We start from the raw sequence: 18,340 nt of genomic DNA, 5'->3' as shown, positions 1-18,340 counted from the left end.
CCGGCCTGGGGGAGGGGTCTAAGGGGAGGGGGTGTCCCCCTCCCCTTTGGAATTTTTTGCATTTCCAGGTAGCCTCAGATGCAATTTGGTGCAATATAGCACACTTCAACACCCACTCCAATTTGTAAACTTAATTTTGTATTTTCACCAGGCCTTAGATGCAATTTGGTGCTCCAAATGAGATTTTTTTTCTCATTTGGAAATGAAAAAGGGGTTTTCTGACTTGCGAAGCGGGGGGGCGGAATGATACTTCCGCCCCTCCACATTTTTCACTGTGGGGGCTGGCGCCCCCCAGCCCCCCCGGTTCCTACGCCCTTGTATATATATATTTTTTTACTTAGCTAACGTTCACTTTGTATTTTGTCTGATAGTTTTGTCCGACAGTGTAAAAAAAAATGTGAGAGGGAATATTTGTAATAAAGACCTCAAGAGTACGTGCCACTCTTGTCCTTTTGGTTCCTACGATACTGTCCCATTGGTCCTACACGGAAAACGTTTAGTCAATATGATGTGATTGGTTTCTATACAAAACAAATAATATATATCAACTGTGAATATTTTGTTAAGACACTTTAAAATTCAAGCATGTTGAGATTGAAAGATATGTGACAAACCTGATTCGATCTATACCTACATCGTATGTAATAAAACGTGCATATTTCAAATATGGCGATGCCCATCAATTACATTATTATTATATAATGGCAAAATAGACCTATATAGATTGGGTTACATATAACAATCACATATCAATATGATACAGGATACATGGTCCGTGGTGGACGAGAAACATTTGTTTCGTTTGTGATTTCTCGTACCCTTAAGCGTGTGTTAAATGAAACCAAGATAATTCGAGGCATTATATAGTTAACTAGATTCACCGGATCCAATGTCCAATTCAGCACACGTGTACCATGTTGTTAGTGGGGTATTTCTGTTCGTCTTAGTAACTAGGCACGTGTGGTGTAGTAGTTATAAACACGGCATTGCGTACAAACATTACTATACATTACCTAATTATATCCCAAATATACCACTTAATGCAGCCTTTTACGTTAAAAATGCACCCTTTGTTTAGGGGGAAGGCCGAGGACTCCCTCCCCAATAAATGGGATATAGGGCTTAAGCAATCCCCTGGGCCACAAACCTTCCATTTTGTTTGAAAATCCTAGGCTGGATCCACCCTTCCAGGTAACAGTTACCAGTTGGGAATCTGAAAATCGACCGTTATTACGTAACTTTCAAGAAACGCAGCGCAAACCGGAAGAGACAAGACACGACATGGCGCGAAAATAAACCAAACACTTCCGTGCAATTGAAATGCTGGGAAGTTTTCTGTAGCCAGCTCAGTATGCTGCCGAGAATGTCCATTTACAGATGTATTGTTGCCTGAAACATATCGGAAATTTTCGTGAATGAAAGCAAGATGGTGTGTTGAGCATTGAAAAAATACGTATTTTCGGAACTATAAGGTTTCCATATTAGGCCATATTTCATTACTTTGTGTTGTTTAACACCAACTAAGAATATATAAAGGCGTATTTAATGAAAATTTCATTAATTTTTACACCATGGAACTGTTGGAAAAGTGAATTTGAAAACTACTCGTGAACATTAATTATAACACAGACAGCAAAGACAGCAAATGTAAGCAAGATGGTAGTGGGCCTTAAAAATGTACGTTTTTTCGGAACTGGAAGGTTTCCGTATTAGCCCATATTTTTTTATGGTTTTTCCCCTTTTTGCCATCAACTAAGAATAATTTAAGACGTATTTTGTTCGCACGTAGGAACTGTTCTAAAAGTGAACTTGAAAATTACTTTCATTTCGAAACAGACATTAACAGTTAATGTACAACTATTTACCTTGCAATGTAGTGTAATCTAGTGAGTTAAGCCTTACTAAGTCTCGTACGTACGTTTAATGTTAGACCCTATAGTACTGTACTACTAACAAATCTATCCTAGCCTATTTCACCATAGGACAAGTCTTATTATTACAGAAACAAAGAGGCAGAGATTTAACTATGGCTCTGGGCTGATGAAAGATGCGAATTAGGGGCTCGTGGTTGTAATATTTAGGCCTTTCACAGCCTTGAGTTTGATGACAGTTACACCCTTAAGTTAGTGAACGAGTGTACACAATCGGTAATTTGCACTACAGTAACCTAACTAATCTATAGTTAGTGGCGTGTTGTGTTACGTCCTGGCTAGGGAGTGTGCATTTAAGGTTTGCTGTGTTATTATTGTTAGGTCCTATATAGCTAGAGGTAACTTAATATTTGCTGTGGCTGTGAGTATTGACTGGTACATGCTGGTAGTTATTCCATACAATAAATGTTGAGGTATTGTATTCATTTGAAGCATGAATTTCATACAAGGTTTGCGACTCGGTAAATTCTGCTGAGTACTTGTACGTATATTTTTTACCCATCTTGTTGTTTATTTTTTTTTAATTTTACTCAATGAGGACAGTGTGGGGTAATAATTGGAATAAGTGGGAAAGTTATATAGTAAGAGGAGAGCATGGGGTGGGAGAGGAGGGGGTTAAGTTCTCTGTCACTAGAAAGGAAAACATGGGATGGGGAGAGGAGCGGGTTGTGTTCTCTGTCACTATAAAGCTTTGGTAAATTGATACATTCATAGGCTTGTTTTCTTAAAAGTATCATCATATAGCAATACTCAAGTTTAAATAAATGGATTGGGGTCGTGTCTGACAAAGATTATATTATGCTTCTCAATTATACCATGAATGCAGTTACCGAATTACTAGCAGTTTGAGCCACCCTCCTTTGGAAGGAAAATGTGCTGTATTTCATTTTTGTGTAACATTTCATCCTCATAACTCTCCCCTCCTCCAACCCCCGCCACACCTCTCGCATAAATCACAATAGTTATGATGTAAACGTCAACATATATCATTGGCAGTGCATTAACGTGTGGTGTCAATCGTCTCCGGGGTAATGCGTATTCAGTAGAAATGGGAGTTATTTGGTGACGTACCGTTGAATATGCACATTTTCTCTGACGTAGTTAATCGCCGCCATTGTGTAAACCTGCCTGTGACCCTTTCGATTTCATGCGTTTGGAAAACATCTATAAGTGTCCGTATTTTAACATTGATAACCTAAATATCATCCCAAAATTGTGTCACACGTATTCAATCTTCTTCTGTGGATTTAGTTTTCATGTTCACCCGCTGGAAATGACCGAGTTGAACATGGTTCACACTGTGTGTGACTACTTCTATTCGTGTTATACCACCGTAGTTATGTTTTTCCTGTATTTTTCTCTCGATCGTACAGTTTGTAGCTTTAATTCCTAGCAATGGAAGAACAAAAATTCCTCGACCTTATCATTTTGAAGAAATTCGACATCAATTGTTGCTTTCGTTTCGTACATCATCAAAGCGAGGTCACATTCCAAGCTGGTAGAACATAACGAATTAACACAGAGAAATGTTCAATGTCGTTTTTTACTCTATATAACCACTGTAAACATGTTTTACAGTCTCCTGGCTTAGTAGACAACACCTGGCTTAGTTGGGTCTTGTTCGTATTTAGCCATTTTGTTAACGATCCGTGATACCATTTTACCAACAATTCTTCCTGTTTGGCGATACGAAATCTCAAATGGCGTATTTAATGTTGGGTTGTAACTGAATAAGCATTGGTATTTTCCGAAGAAAAGTTGGATCCACAATTTCAATACTACTTAGCCGATATCTATTTTATTTTGATTTTAAAATCTTTGAAAATAATGTCAATCGTTTTTGGTATATAAGGTATAATGTTGGTTTTAAAGCAATTAAAGCAACATATTATCATGGTTTTCTTACAGGTACCCTATAATCCATTTATTGGTGGATTATGGTAATACAACTATATAAACAGACTGCATTGAAGGATTCTTCTCTGTTTTCTGAGTATAAAACTAACCGGAAATATGAAAGCTTCTTTCTCATTCTTGTATATTTCAGGAACGCCGCCAACGAAATAGTTCCATCCATTTAGGCCTATATGTGTACGTGGAACCATATGTTATGATATTGTGCTCACTTTCCACACAAATCACAAAGTAAATTGCAGGTTTCATAGCTTTAGCTATCATTTAACGTTAAAAAATAGTGTATTGCGCACTGTTCCGTGGAATCATTTATATCATTGAAATTCACCGCAGAGGATAACAGACTGAACTAAGTCTACTTTTTGTATGTAACTCTGAACTGGGGATGGCGTTGTTTACAAGTGAGTATACTATATGCCAGCTGACGTCAACATTCATTAATGAATTAATGCTTTATATGACATACTACATCATAATTATTTGAGCGGCAGTCTAGCTGAGACCCTTGGAAACAGTGGTTATGTAAGGTTAACAATGACCATTGAGGGGAGGGGGGGGGGCTTCCAGATCATCGGCTCAGAAGAGCGACGGATCCTAGGGAACTGAAGTCGCCGAAATTCCGTTGGTCCCGAAAAGTGCTATAAGTCGTCACACGACCAACACGATCGCCTCATATATTGTGTGTGTAACTGTATTGTTGATACAATGATTTTTCTAAATCAAGGAGATACAGGAAAAAGAGAGAAGGAGGCACAGCTACCCGTATTACAGTAAATATTTTAATGCAAACTTAAAAAACAAAGTAAAAAGAAGATTTTCGATTAGAATGAGTATAATACCACAAATGATTACCAATTTTATGAATGACAATTATGCAAATTTTTTAAAATGAAACTAAAATACTGTCTCTTACATTAGAGTGGAACCGATGTTAAGTTAAGTTAAAGATGTGTTAATAAGTTATCATTTTACGGAATGCTAAATAATTTATTAGCTGCCAAATCGATTTGGAAAACTAACTGGTCCACGGTTGTTCACATGCGTGTGTGAATAATTACTAGTATTATCTTGAGTTAAATGATAAATTACACCATACATTTTTATTCTTTCAGTTACAGCAATGAGAAAAAACAAGGTTTGGTTCTCACACCAGTGTTTTACGATGATAGATTAGTTTTAAATGATTAACAATGTACTGAACTCACGCTTTCGTCACAGTGGAATTATATAATTACCTAGAATACACTGACCACTTTCATCATTAGATTACTGATTACCAGTTACCCATATCGATACAATACCGATACTAACCAGTTTCAGACAAAAGAAATAACTAACCAAATGTTGTATTAATGAACTGTCCCACGCACCAAGAAGAAAGAAGATATTGCTGAATGCTATACTGATGCTACTGTCTGGGTACTACCGGGCTTGTGTTCCACACTGTTATACGTCACAACGTTAAAGTAAACACAACTAACAGTTGGTTAGACGCGGTCCTTCCTCTGCAAAGAAAATTTAAAAAAATTAAATCATGTCAAATTGATTAGGCTTTGTATACAGCTCAACTTTTAAAAATAGAAATCTTACACTATATATGTTGAACGGATGGGAAATCTTTTTATGCGGACACCCTAACCACTAGGCTATGGACGTTGATTGTATGTCCATGCTGTTCGACACCGGTAAGGAAGGTCGTAATTCCACTGTTGGCGTTTGTCACCTGTATCGAACAATGCTAGTTCTGTTTTGGTGACATATTTGCATTACTCCAGAGATCAAACATGATGCTTACCAACTTGAAATCATTTTGTGATTCCTAAAGCTAGATCTAGAAATAGATACTTTGGACAGACTATATTAAATGAAATTGGAATAAACAACAAAGGCAAATGAATGTACACATAATTGAAAGTGTAGTGAACAGTGAAAAACTTGACACACTAACATATACTAGGTCATGGGCCATGGTCGTCATTTCACTGCAAGGTTTGCCACCAGTCACGAACAGTGCTTGATCTGTTAGGCGAAACATTTTGCCTTACTCAATCATGATTCTAACCAACTCATTTGTGAATCCTAAGGCCGTAGTAGCAGTATATTCCGTCTCCCGTTATACCGGGACATTCTTGCGGGCCGAACAAAATACCCCAACTTCATGCGTCCCCCCCCCCCCCCTCTCAAAGTATATAAAGTTCGGCCGGACGAAATATCCTGGCATATATTGTACGAAGAGATGTGACAGGATATTTGGTTTCCCCCGAAAAAAAATGTCTCTTAGTTTAATGCAATAATGTTCAGGGCAGCTTGCTAGCAGTATAGGGACTCGAAAATAAGTATAAACTGACTAAGGTTAATTGTTTGTATTTGTAATTGACGACTTTCGAAAGAATTATAGGAATTACTGATAATCTTATACTCTCCACTGGCAATCAAGAGCAGATCTATACTTAATGGGAGTTCGACCACTATAAATATAGTGTCATTAGTTGTGAACACTGATGCTAAGCATCATATTCAAGCAAAACGTTATAAGCCTATGTACCTCAACTTTTTGGTTCGAAAAGGGGTAAGGGTATTGTGGATTACAAACTTTTTATGTCTATAGTGTGAGATTTAGGAGCCGCATCTTATCATAATATCGGATACCCTTCAAGGAAATAACTAAACTATTAGCCTGTGACCAAGAAATTTAATCAATGGAATAGTTCTTCATATTTGTCAGGTTTTCTGGTCCCGTACTGGTTACGACAAGGACGTTCGGTGGTGCTATTAGAAAAAAAATGTCATAAAATACACGAGCAGTTGCGTACTCATTTACGTTATTGATATGCATACATTTAGTCTTAATTTGAACACTGAATATTTGAATATATTCGTTTTGACTTACCGCAATCTCCACACATCTTGGGACAATTATTATTAACAAAATCGAAGTGTCCGCAAAACATATCTGGCCATTTATTGCCACAATAACTGTCTGTATCCTCGCAGTAATCTGTAAAATAGTACATATTCATAAGATCTTGTTTTAAAAATTGTTAACAAATTTTAATGACATGTTTTGAAGTAAACGTTGTTTGTAATACAACGACATTCACATTACTAACAACACTTCCATGACCTCACAGTATGATACATGCACATAACTAACAACACTTCCATGACCTCAGACAATACGATACATGCACATTAATAACAACACTTCCATGACCTCAGACAGTATGATACATGCACATTACAAACAACACTTCCATGACCTCAGACAGTATGTTACATGTACAATTACTAACAACACTTCCATGACCTCAGACAGTATGATACATGCACATTAAAAACAACACTTCCATGACCTCAGACAGTATGATACATGTACAATTACGAACAACACTTCCATGACCTCAGACAGTATGATACATATACAATTACTAACAACACTTCCATGACCTCAGACAGTATGATACATGTACAATTACTAACAACACTTCCATGACCTCAGACAGTATGATACATGTACAATTACTAACAACACTTCCATGACCTCAGACAGTATGAAACATGTACAATTACTAACAACACTTCCATGACCTCAGACAGTATGATACATGTACAGTTACTAACAACACTTCCATGACTTCAGACAGTATGATACATGCACATTAATAACAACACTTCAATGACCTCAGACAGTATGATACATGCACATTAATAACAACACTTCTATGACCTCACACAGTATGATACATGTACAATTACTAACAACACTTCCATAACCTCAGACAGTATGATACATGCACATTAAAAATAACACTTCCATGCCCTCAGACAGTATGATACTTGCACATTAATAACAACACTTCAATGACCCAGCGATATGATACATGTAAAATTATTAACAACACTTCAATGTCCTCAGACAGTATGATACATGTACAATTACTAACAACACTTCCATGACCTCAGACAGTATGATACATACACAATTACTAACGACACTTCCATGACCTCAGACAGTATGATACATGTACAATTATTAACAACACTTCCATGACCTCAGACAGTATGATACATGCACAATTGCTAACGACACTTCCATGACCTCAGACAGTATGATACATGCACAATTACTAACAACACTTCCATGCCCTCAGACAGTATGATACATGCACAATTACTAACAACACTTCCATGACCTCACACAGTATGATACATGCACACTAATAACAACACTTCCATGACCTCATACAGTATGATACATACACATTAATAACAACACTTCAATGACCCAGACAGTATGATACATGTACAATTATTAACAACACTTCCATAACCTCAGACAGTATGATACATGCACATTAATAACAACACTTCCATGACTTCAGACAGTGTGTACTTGCGACAGTCAAATGACAAATTGTCGTGAGGCCGAATAAAGTTGAAAAAAAAAACACTTTACCAACAATTATAGCAAACTTACTCTCGCATAATGTACCAAAATATCCATTTTGGCAATTACAAGTGCACTGGGAAGTTTTAGTTCCACAATTTTGGCATTCAAGTTGACAGGAGTCTGAGAAAGAAATGGATCAATCAATCAATCAATCAGAAGACATTTATATAGCGCCAAAATCAACAAAAGTTGTTCAAAGGCGCTAAATGGATGTCTTTATAAGAAAAGTATTTAGAAGCCAATTTTCTGTATTAACCATATCGAGTAAAAATGTTTCTGAAAGGTAAATATATATAGACTTGTGGGGGTATGAGGGTTAGGGTAGTGGCTGCCGCGAGGGAAAAATGGCGGAGGCGAGATGGACGATTCTCTCCAGAGTCAGTATATCTGTTAACTTCTTTTTGACTCATGTCTTCGTACATTCCTTGCCTATTGTTGTTACTGGGTTAGCTTATATTTTCATGATACTAGTCAATTTCAATTTGTGATATCATGATGACCATGTGTTATCAAACTCTTCATTTAAGTGTTAACAACCGATTGAAAGGCATGAATTTTGCTAATGCATCGACATAGACGAAAAGTTAAATAAGTACCGCCGCCAGATTCTCCTTGGGGCCTGCCAGCTTCTCCTTGGGGACTGCCAGGTTCTCCTTGGGGACTGCCAGCTTCTCCTTGGGGACTGCCAGCTTCTCCTTGGGGTCTGCCAGGTTCTCCTTGGGGACTGCCAGGTTCTCCTTGGGGCCTGCCAGATTCTCCTTGGGGACTGCCAGGTTCTCCTTGGGGACTGCCAGATTCTCCTTGGGGACTGTTAGCTGTTACGATAAGGTTAAAGGAAAGGCAGTTTAATCAGGGAACCAAAATTGTATAATTCGTTGTTAATGAACAAAACAGAATGATTATTTGTGAAGAGGCTACCTTTAAATGCATAAGGTTTCTAACAATAAGGACTTCAAGGTCATCCATGTTAAATAAAAACCAACTAATACAGAAATGTGCGTCTTTTCTTGAATCCGATAAGTGAAATATTTGCTGATGTTGAACATTTGTTCTAGAAAACATGAAACCAATCAAGATTATGAGGCATTAACAGTAACTCATACATGAACTTGTGCATGTTACTTTTGATTGACTGATAATTATTTAATCTATATTTTAGGAATTCGCTGGTGAAGCAGGAAGATTCCACAACGAGGGCTGGCACATGGGTTAGGAAATTCTCTGCCAAACGTTCACTTCATATAATTAACATAGTAATGGCCATGGTCATTAACTAGTGCCAAAGACAGTCCAATTCATCAGCCGTTGTAGAGGACATAAGACATGTCCAGTCACAACTATGCTCTACATGCCATGAACAGTACAAATAATTTGTAAGTTAGTGGAACAATACATTGTTTAGAGTGGCGGCGCCCTTCCAATATCAGTTATAACAGTCGTTGGAAGACGTTTGTTGCTCGTAGACCTAACCTGTCAAGTTCAAATTGTCTTGAAATTGAGACCAAAATGAAAGTAGGTTAAAGCATGTCAGATTGGCATCTCACCTACACGTCAGTTAGCAAGCACTGTAATTTGCGGTCTAATAGTTGCGATCCTGCAAGTATATGGTTACATGGCCAACCGAAGCAACTTCTTAAACTAAAGGATAACATATAACGGCTAAATTAGAACTTATATATTAAATTATCACAATTATGTTTTAAGATATATTTTATTCACTAACGGGTGCGTCTTGCAAAATTAATTTCTTATCCCTGCCGATCCTCGTCGTTAGTTTCTCCCTCCTCACCATGCGGAATCGAGAGAACAATAAATCCACACATGCATGAGGTATCAAAGTATTATAATTTTGCCAAATATTCATTTTAATTTGCTTATAAACCAGCAAGTCGTACAGCAAAGTTTGTTCTTGCACAAACTTCCAGGAGGGCATTGCGAACACTCATTTCCGGTGGTGTACGGCTTCCGTCCAACGTAGTTACCACTGAAAATAATAAAGTAAATTAACAAGCAATGGAAAATCAAGGAAATATAAATCTCCAAGGAGCTTAAGAAACCATTGCAAAATTAGTTACATTGATCGACTCCCTAGAATGTTATGCGAGAGGTTGTTACTCTGTTGTAGGTAAAGTTATGAAAGTAACATTGTATTAACAGACGGTCGGTATAGACTCAACTTACAAAAGAATGGATTCAAAATTAACTTTACTGTGACTGTTCTGTAGAGCAGACCCCATGTAGGACATTAAACATAGCATACAGGTGAACGTATTAAGAACCCCAATACATATATATATATATATATAGAAACATACCCAAATATGTTTCATCTATTTTAATAAGACTCTTATCAATTGAAACTAACAACATCAGCTAGTTGATTACAGAACACTGGACTACCGTCACTGTGCACCAAGTGGACAATATACCATTTTGAAAATTATTTTTGAAGAGCCTTGACGTTTTTTACCTTGGAGCGTAATTGCACGCTACAAGCCAGGCATTTGCGTAGGATTTTCCGCGGTTAGTTGTAGCTAATTTGCAATGCTTGATACCACATCCGACTTTCTCTGTGCTTGCCCATACTACCTGAAATTGTAACCAAAATGGAATAGCCGTTATACATCTAAAATAAGCATGGTTTTTCGACACATTTGACTCAATAAGATGTGTAGCTCAGTGGGCGGGAACAGATAAAGATGTGTGTTGTGTTGATTGTGTGACAGGCCATATCGAGAGATATATGTGAAGGATAAGATACCTGATAACATGTGACAACATGTGGCAACATGTGACAACATGTGACAACATGTGACAATAGTTTATCCAGTAACACCAGGAGATACTAAATTATGCATACTGACGAATAAGGAATGAAATAGGGAAACATTACTACATAAACATTTTTGGTACACATAACTGTACTGTTCTTTAACGGTGATAATTAGAAGCAGTCAATGTATCAAAAGTACCACTAGTTTTGATGAAAAGCATATTATATATGTTTGTATGATCGATGGAATTCGCAAGCAATCCCCCCGCCCCTTCCGTCCTCTTACCCTCTAACTCCCATAACCACCCTCCCACCTCTTAATGTTGTTCTTTCCTATCCTTGTTCAGCAAGTTGTTTCTACTTACAGTGAGGTAATTTATGGGTATACAATTTGAAATGATTTACCTGTGTGTAATGACCACAAACTTTTTTAGGCCTACAGGAGTAAGAGTAGTAGTCGTAGTAGTCGACTTCATTGTGCCATGACGTCACTGGTTTGGTCACGGGAGACGGTGGTTTGGTTCCAAGGGAATCCGGATACTGAATAAACAGATTCTGGCCGATATTTGCGTAATCTTTGTATAAAGCTTTGTTGGGATGTTCATATAAACAGTTATCGGCCCATTGTTGCGCCTGCACGGCTAATCCCTCATCCCACACCTGTAGTGATTCATAAACATTATACACGGAAAGTTGAAAGATAGTGTAGCCTACTAAACATGAAACTTAAAACAAAAATGTGTGACGTTGGCAATGAAATGATGGGTGTATAGAGGTGGATGAGAAAGAATATAGCTCGAACTGGGAATGATATATATAGGCTATATATATATATATATATACATCATACAACGATAACTCAAAATAAAGTTCCTGTTCCTCATATGCATTGCCGGATTGGGCGAGGGACACAGTGGACGATTTTTGTGTTTTGTAATCATGAATATTACATTATATATACATATATGTTTAAATACGGTCAACATATATAGTAGATATAAATCAAATTTGAAAAAAAATAAATAAACAAGTTTTTGAAGTTGAAATTCTCAAGAACTCTCTGTGACATGTTGACAAGTAGAATTTTAAAAAAAGGCAGAACTAATGTTCTTTATGTGTCGAATTAAGTGAAATTAATGTCAAAATGAAATGCCAGTAGGACCTATAGAGTATATATATATATATATATACTCAAGTAAAAGTTGTTTACAAAAGTCTGAAAAGTAAGAATCTCAGACTGCATGTTTGTACTCTGAAGGCTGTCATTGCAGATGGTGTCCAGTTAAAATATGAAATCAGCGTCTGCATAGGAAAATCTATATATTAAAGCAAATTATGCCAACAAAAGAAGAAGAATTTAATGTCAAGAAAGAAGAAAATAGTCTTCCTCTTTCATCTGTTACAAAACGTTTGCCGCTGAACTAGCGTGTAGACTTTTATTGAACTTAACAGCCGCGAGTGTAACATGATATTACTAATTTAAATTCACGTGGAGTGTATCCCTGGTTAAAAAATGTAGGGGCAGGAACATTCTGTCGCGTTCCTTCACCTGTGGATTCATCCCTGAAGAATGTGAATTAACCTTTTTTGCATAAAGTATTGTCCGTCGATTTTACCATCCGTCTCATTCCATTGATTAACATCTGACATGGAGAAATGAGATTGTTTCATATTTGTTGTTTCGTTTTATACTGCTTTGAACCGTCATTGACATGTTCTCTATGTGAAACGTTGTCACAGTGATTTGGCTTACGATTATAGCGCGTGAACTTTCCTCAATGGCAGAAAGTTAGGTAAAACCTAACTTTCGGACAAAGATATTCCCCCTTTGCGTCATAAATATTTAAGCTGGTATCAACAAGCAACAATATATGATATATATGATACTTCAGACTCGTGAATAATCTTATGCAATACAAGTGGTTTATTTGTCTACAAGACAAGAGGTTTCAATAGTCTTACAGGGTATAATTCTGAATAAACATTATAAAAAGTAATGTTACACAAAGAAAATGACTTTTAAAGTAACAAATAGTTTATTTTCGTAAGTCATCGATCTTTCCAGGACAATGTGCGACCACTCTGAAGTCAAAGGCAGGGGGAGGAGAGGACAAGGGACGTGATGTGGGTTATAAATTGGAGTATTGTTTCAGAGATAGCCCATTTTCTGGGCTGGCTCAGTACTCGTAGCTCAAGTATAATCACAAGTGTGTGTGTGTGGGGGGGGGGGGGGAGGGGAATCCAAACTTTCCACCTTCTAACTTAGGAAAGGGAAGCATGGCAAATTAGTTAGTTATGCACGTCATGCTTTCATTGTTTAATTTCTGCTACGAGAGATCGAGGAAGTAGGCTATGCATAATATAGTATAGAGTTGCAAGAAAAAAAGTTACAAAAGTATTCTCGCACATGGAATCTTATTTATGGTAATGTCACTGCGCGTCATCTATTCTATTCGATAACATTAACTTCCAGAATATATGAGCTACTAAAAGCGGCTAGTTATAATCTTTGAGGTCTTGTTCTCCCACATTTCTCTCGTTTTATCGTACTTTGCAAAATTCAGTTATAATCGGAACTTGAACACTCAAACTATTTCCTGCTTACAGTTGCTGTCAATAAGAGTTTCGATCACCATTAAAGGGAGTGAAGACTCGCGCACAAAGAAACGTCTGATGACGGTAATCTGACCTAGTTTCGAATGAGGTTTAACATAACTGTTAGACACCACCATCGATCCCAGAAAATACACACACAGCTTGCTACCGTCGGTAATTAGACACTAGTGTACAGTCAATACATGCCAGCTGCGATCAATACCCACAACACAGTGCACATATCAACGATGGACATATCAGCAGGGAGCTGTTATGGACTCCCTGATCTCAGGTCCAGATAATAGATAACAAGATATCACGTTTCATTACTGTCTGTATTTTGAAGCAACAAGAAGAAAACTTCACTTACAAGCAACGGAAAGGACCTTTTTAGAGGGCGACACGCGGTTTGGGGCGAGTCTTCAATGCCTTTCATTAAATTAAAGGCCTAGACGCAACGACGGTTCTGTTTCATCTTACTAACTGTAACTTAATAACAAGTAACGGAAATGAGGTGTATTCTATGCGGTTGTGGTTTCGATAATAATCTAATCACGTTTCGACAATACCCTATAACGTCGCAAGTCTGAAATGTGCCAGTTGACCATGCAGTGCTGCAGATTTTGAGTCATTAAACATGCATGTTGAAAGTGACGATGATTGTTTTGATTTTATTTGTCATTAACCATTAACGATCTATCCCTACAGGGGATTGAATCCTTAGGTAGCCGTCCTGACCTAGTACGAATCACCAGAGAGAGAGGCTGTGGATGCAACGCATTCACATCATTCAACTTGTTATGTAACCCACTTATTCACCTACCCTATTACGTAATATAAGTTACCATTCAAGTCTCCAAGTCGCCCAATTGTTACGATCCCAGATGCGCTCACGCATTCTACATAACTGGAACTCGCCAACAAAGTGTTTGGCAGACTTCGTGAATATTCATAGCCTACTAGAACCTTCCTTTACAATCCGGGTATAAAAGCCACAGACGCCCGATTGAGCGCTCTCTCCGCTTTCTCCGTTCGTTCCGTTAAGAGGTTGTTGCCACACCTCTAATGGTTCCTTAGCTTTGATTACTCTGCCCATTTTAAACACAGTATATATTTAACTCTATACTTTTGTCGGAACTCCGACCTACTACTCTCTAATGGATTCTCGTCGCTCTACCTGAACTTTCTCTGCATCAAGCCGAACTACTTCTAAAGCAAACCTGGACACTATCTGCCTAGCACTAAGGTAACTCCAGAAACTAAGCAGAAACTCTCCCCTCGGCTCTCCCAGGTCCAGAAAGACGTTAAGTGAATTAAGAAACTATAGTTATGTATTATGTTCATATTTATACTTTGTTCTGCCATGTAAATAGCTTATTAAATGCTCTAAACTTACTTTCATACTTGTGTTCTCCTTTTTATGCCACGTGATCTGTTCTCCACATTGAGTATGAGAACGGTCACGTAACAAACCTCATGGGCTCAACATTCAGGGAGGATATGACTAACTTTGCTTCTGCCCCCCTCCTTCTCCCCTTGTTTTCCCCGCCCATCACTCTTCTCATAGCTCTCTTCCATCTTTTTTCTCTTCATACCGTTCTGTCTTTGTCTTTCTACAGTTAATTCCCTACCCCCTTCCCTTTATACTCTCTTTATCCCTCCACTGTTTATCTCCAACCCTCCTTTCCCCTATTGGTTTCTTTATTTCTTCTCTCCATCCCTTGTCTACTGATCCCCTTATATCTATCTCTTTGTGTTCACCATGCTTAACCTGTCTGTTTTCTGTGCGTGTTTTTGTCCTCTCTGTTACTGTTACTTGTCATTTACCTTTGACGACGATCCTGCTAGGATCGAAACGTCAGGCCAACTTACTTTTACACATTTTCCTACACAGGCTCTCTAGTGGATAAGCAGTTTGCTAACAGTTTTATTTTATTTCTTATTCCTATTTAATTTGTCATTTGAAAATTTCGAATAATTTTCTTCAACCAATTTTGAAGGGTTCAGGTACAACTTGAGTTTGTATCTCAAAACCCCAACTATTTGTTTACCTTAGAGTGAAACCTATTACTATTGTTTTCTCAAATTTGGACATTTTTGAGATTTCAAATGTTTCCTTGAATTTGGATTTCTTATACCATAATTTCGACTTTTCTCACAAGTTGGACTTGATTACCGAAATTGAGATTTTCATCTATGAATCCTGACTAGTTTATTTGAACATTTTGACTATTGTATCTGCATTCTCGAACACTTCCTACTATTATATCTCATATTTACGATTAATCTATCTAATAGGTATATAGAAATAAGATATCAGTTGGTGGAGTGGTAGGGGACACGAGAAAGCAACCCTCGTCGTTGTAGCTCTCCTTCGATACGCCAATCTGTGGGCCTTGGGACCGACATGGGTGCCAAATGAATGCGACTGGCATGAGCTTGTCAGAACATGCAGTTTGTCGACAGAAGAATATTTGATATGAGAATACAGTTTCATACATTAGACTCATATCAATGTTTCAATAACCCTGGATATTGTCTTAAATTGAAACAAGGTGAGTTAAATCTAGCCTCTTTGGTTATTGATTAGTTTCACCCATTGAGTTCAATGAGTATCTATGTACCTCTGTCTGACAAACGGTAGTAAAGCTGAACTTGAGACTGAACCTCGAGATGTTTATAAATATATGGATGTTGGTGTAACAGAGTATCGATAAACTCTGATGAATTTGAACCGAGAGCGAAATAAACTTACCAATTCAGTCATGTCAGTTGCTGACGGTGATACGTCGGTTCGGTAACTGTTATGAGACTCAAGGATCGCTGTCTCGTCTGCAGAGGAGTAAGTTGCACTTGTACTCCTTGTGTTCAAAGCTACGGCTGCTGCAAGTAAGACTAGAACTTTGCTCGCCATTTTGGAAGTTGATGTTCAGGACGTCAAATTAGAAATGACAGCATCAGTCATTAAATCTGGTCTATTTATAATATAAATGTTAATGTTGTTGCCATGACGACACTGTTAACATACTTGAGATATATGCAGGTATGATATTGCAATCAGACGGTCTTTTAAAGAGAATGATACTTATGTATTTGTAGGCTTTCTAGTCACTTCGCCCAACAACCATTTCGCCCAACTGCCATTTCGCCCATCCAGCCTGGTCATTTCGCCCAACCAGCCTGGTCATTTCGCCCAAACAGCATGGTCATTTCGCCCAACCATCATAGTCATTTCGCCCAACCAGCATGGTCATTTCGCCCAACCGCGTTTGTCATTTCGCCCAACCTTATTTTTACTTATATTCAGTCAGAATAATATTACTTTTTCTCTTCCACCAGTTCAATTTGATTTATTTGGGGTTAGGTTACTTCGTAATAGGTAAATAAAGTGAAGTCCGCTCGATATCGATCGGAGTCTGAGCAGTTATTTCGGGTATAATGGGAGGATTACACTACTTTAGGCGTTAACGCATACAATGGAAGTTATATTATTATACAAACAACTGTTTCTATTTCACTATTTCATTTTGATTCATTTTGGGTTATATTATTGGAAGTTATATTATTATGATATGGAAGTTATATTAATATACAAACAAAGGGGAATCGGTGTGGAATAATATAACCGTTTCTATTTCAATAAAAAAAAATAATCAAGGGTATTGTTCACAGCAGTTGTGTGTTTATCTAGTTCTACATAGTGTTAATCTAATGTTATACAAACACAGGGAAATCGGTCTTCATAAAAACCTATCAAACCTTTATCCCTAAATCTAAGTTACTACCGTAAATCTTAAAACTATGTACCACAGTAAAAACTGGATCTTGCTAAAAATCGGTAGCATGTGCTATTAGAATTACAGTAAGAACTGAAGATATGTGTAATTTCAACACATCCAGTTGTTTGGGTTTTTTTTGGAATTACAAATATCCTCAGTTCTTGTTATATACCTGATAGCACATGCTACCAATTTATCAGATTTGTCGGCACAATCCAGTACTTACTGTGGTACAAAATTTTAAGATTTAAATAGTTGTTACTGTATTCTCTGTGTGAATCGGCTGATTTTACTGGTGCAGGGGAAAACCTTCCGACTTTGTAGGGGCACGCACCTTTATGAACGGGCTGTAGGCGGATGAAAAAGTATGTGGCCGTGGGGTCGTTGAATACGCATTCCTTATCAAGGGGGAATGGACATGAGGGTCCGAGTCACAATTCAAAGTTTAGACGTCAACTGGTACATTATGATGTACAGTTATTTTAAATACGAATAATATAAATTTTGTTAATAGTTAGGTCAAAACGCAAGTAGTGTTAGTGCATAACCCTCCCCCCTCCCCCCCCCAAAAAAAATCCCCAAATGCATTGCCCCCGTCTGACGATAGAGATGGGACCGCGCCACCCCCACCTCTCTTCCATGACTGGCAGAATTATTGAGTCATTTCAAATGCAGAGACGTTTTTAGATGTTTTTGTACCAAACAAGTGTTTTCCAAAACCTGTTTCTTTGAAGAAGTCCTAAAGTGATGACGAAAAAAGAAAAAAAAACATAAGTTAATGTTTCTGATGTTATGTTTATATTTATGTTGTGATGTACCACCGGTGTTGTTTAGGATGAAACTTGTCATTTGATGACTGACAATGACAGTGATATTTATTAAACTAACGGAAACGGCT

General features: G+C 37.6%; 1 protein-coding gene across 1 annotated transcript; it reads right to left on the bottom strand.

Annotated features, from left to right (window-relative positions):
• Positions 1-4,515: 4,515 nt before the first annotated feature.
• Positions 4,516-16,627, bottom strand: LOC139962652 (cysteine-rich secretory protein LCCL domain-containing 2-like). Its single transcript, XM_071962819.1, has 8 exons — positions 16,419-16,627; positions 11,474-11,728; positions 10,766-10,884; positions 10,191-10,279; positions 8,892-9,110; positions 8,323-8,415; positions 6,736-6,843; positions 4,516-5,350 (listed from the first exon to the last, which is right to left on the bottom strand). The coding sequence occupies exons 1-8, from the start codon at positions 16,575-16,577 to the stop codon at positions 5,322-5,324; spliced, it is 1,071 nt and encodes a 356-aa protein (XP_071818920.1). The 5' UTR covers positions 16,578-16,627; the 3' UTR covers positions 4,516-5,321.
• Positions 16,628-18,340: the final 1,713 nt, after the last annotated feature.

The sequence above is a fragment of the Apostichopus japonicus genome, chromosome 3 (assembly GCF_037975245.1).
Source record: "Apostichopus japonicus isolate 1M-3 chromosome 3, ASM3797524v1, whole genome shotgun sequence".
Lineage (NCBI taxonomy): Eukaryota > Metazoa > Echinodermata > Holothuroidea > Aspidochirotida > Stichopodidae > Apostichopus > Apostichopus japonicus.
This window is presented reverse-complemented; position numbering and strand designations above follow the sequence as displayed.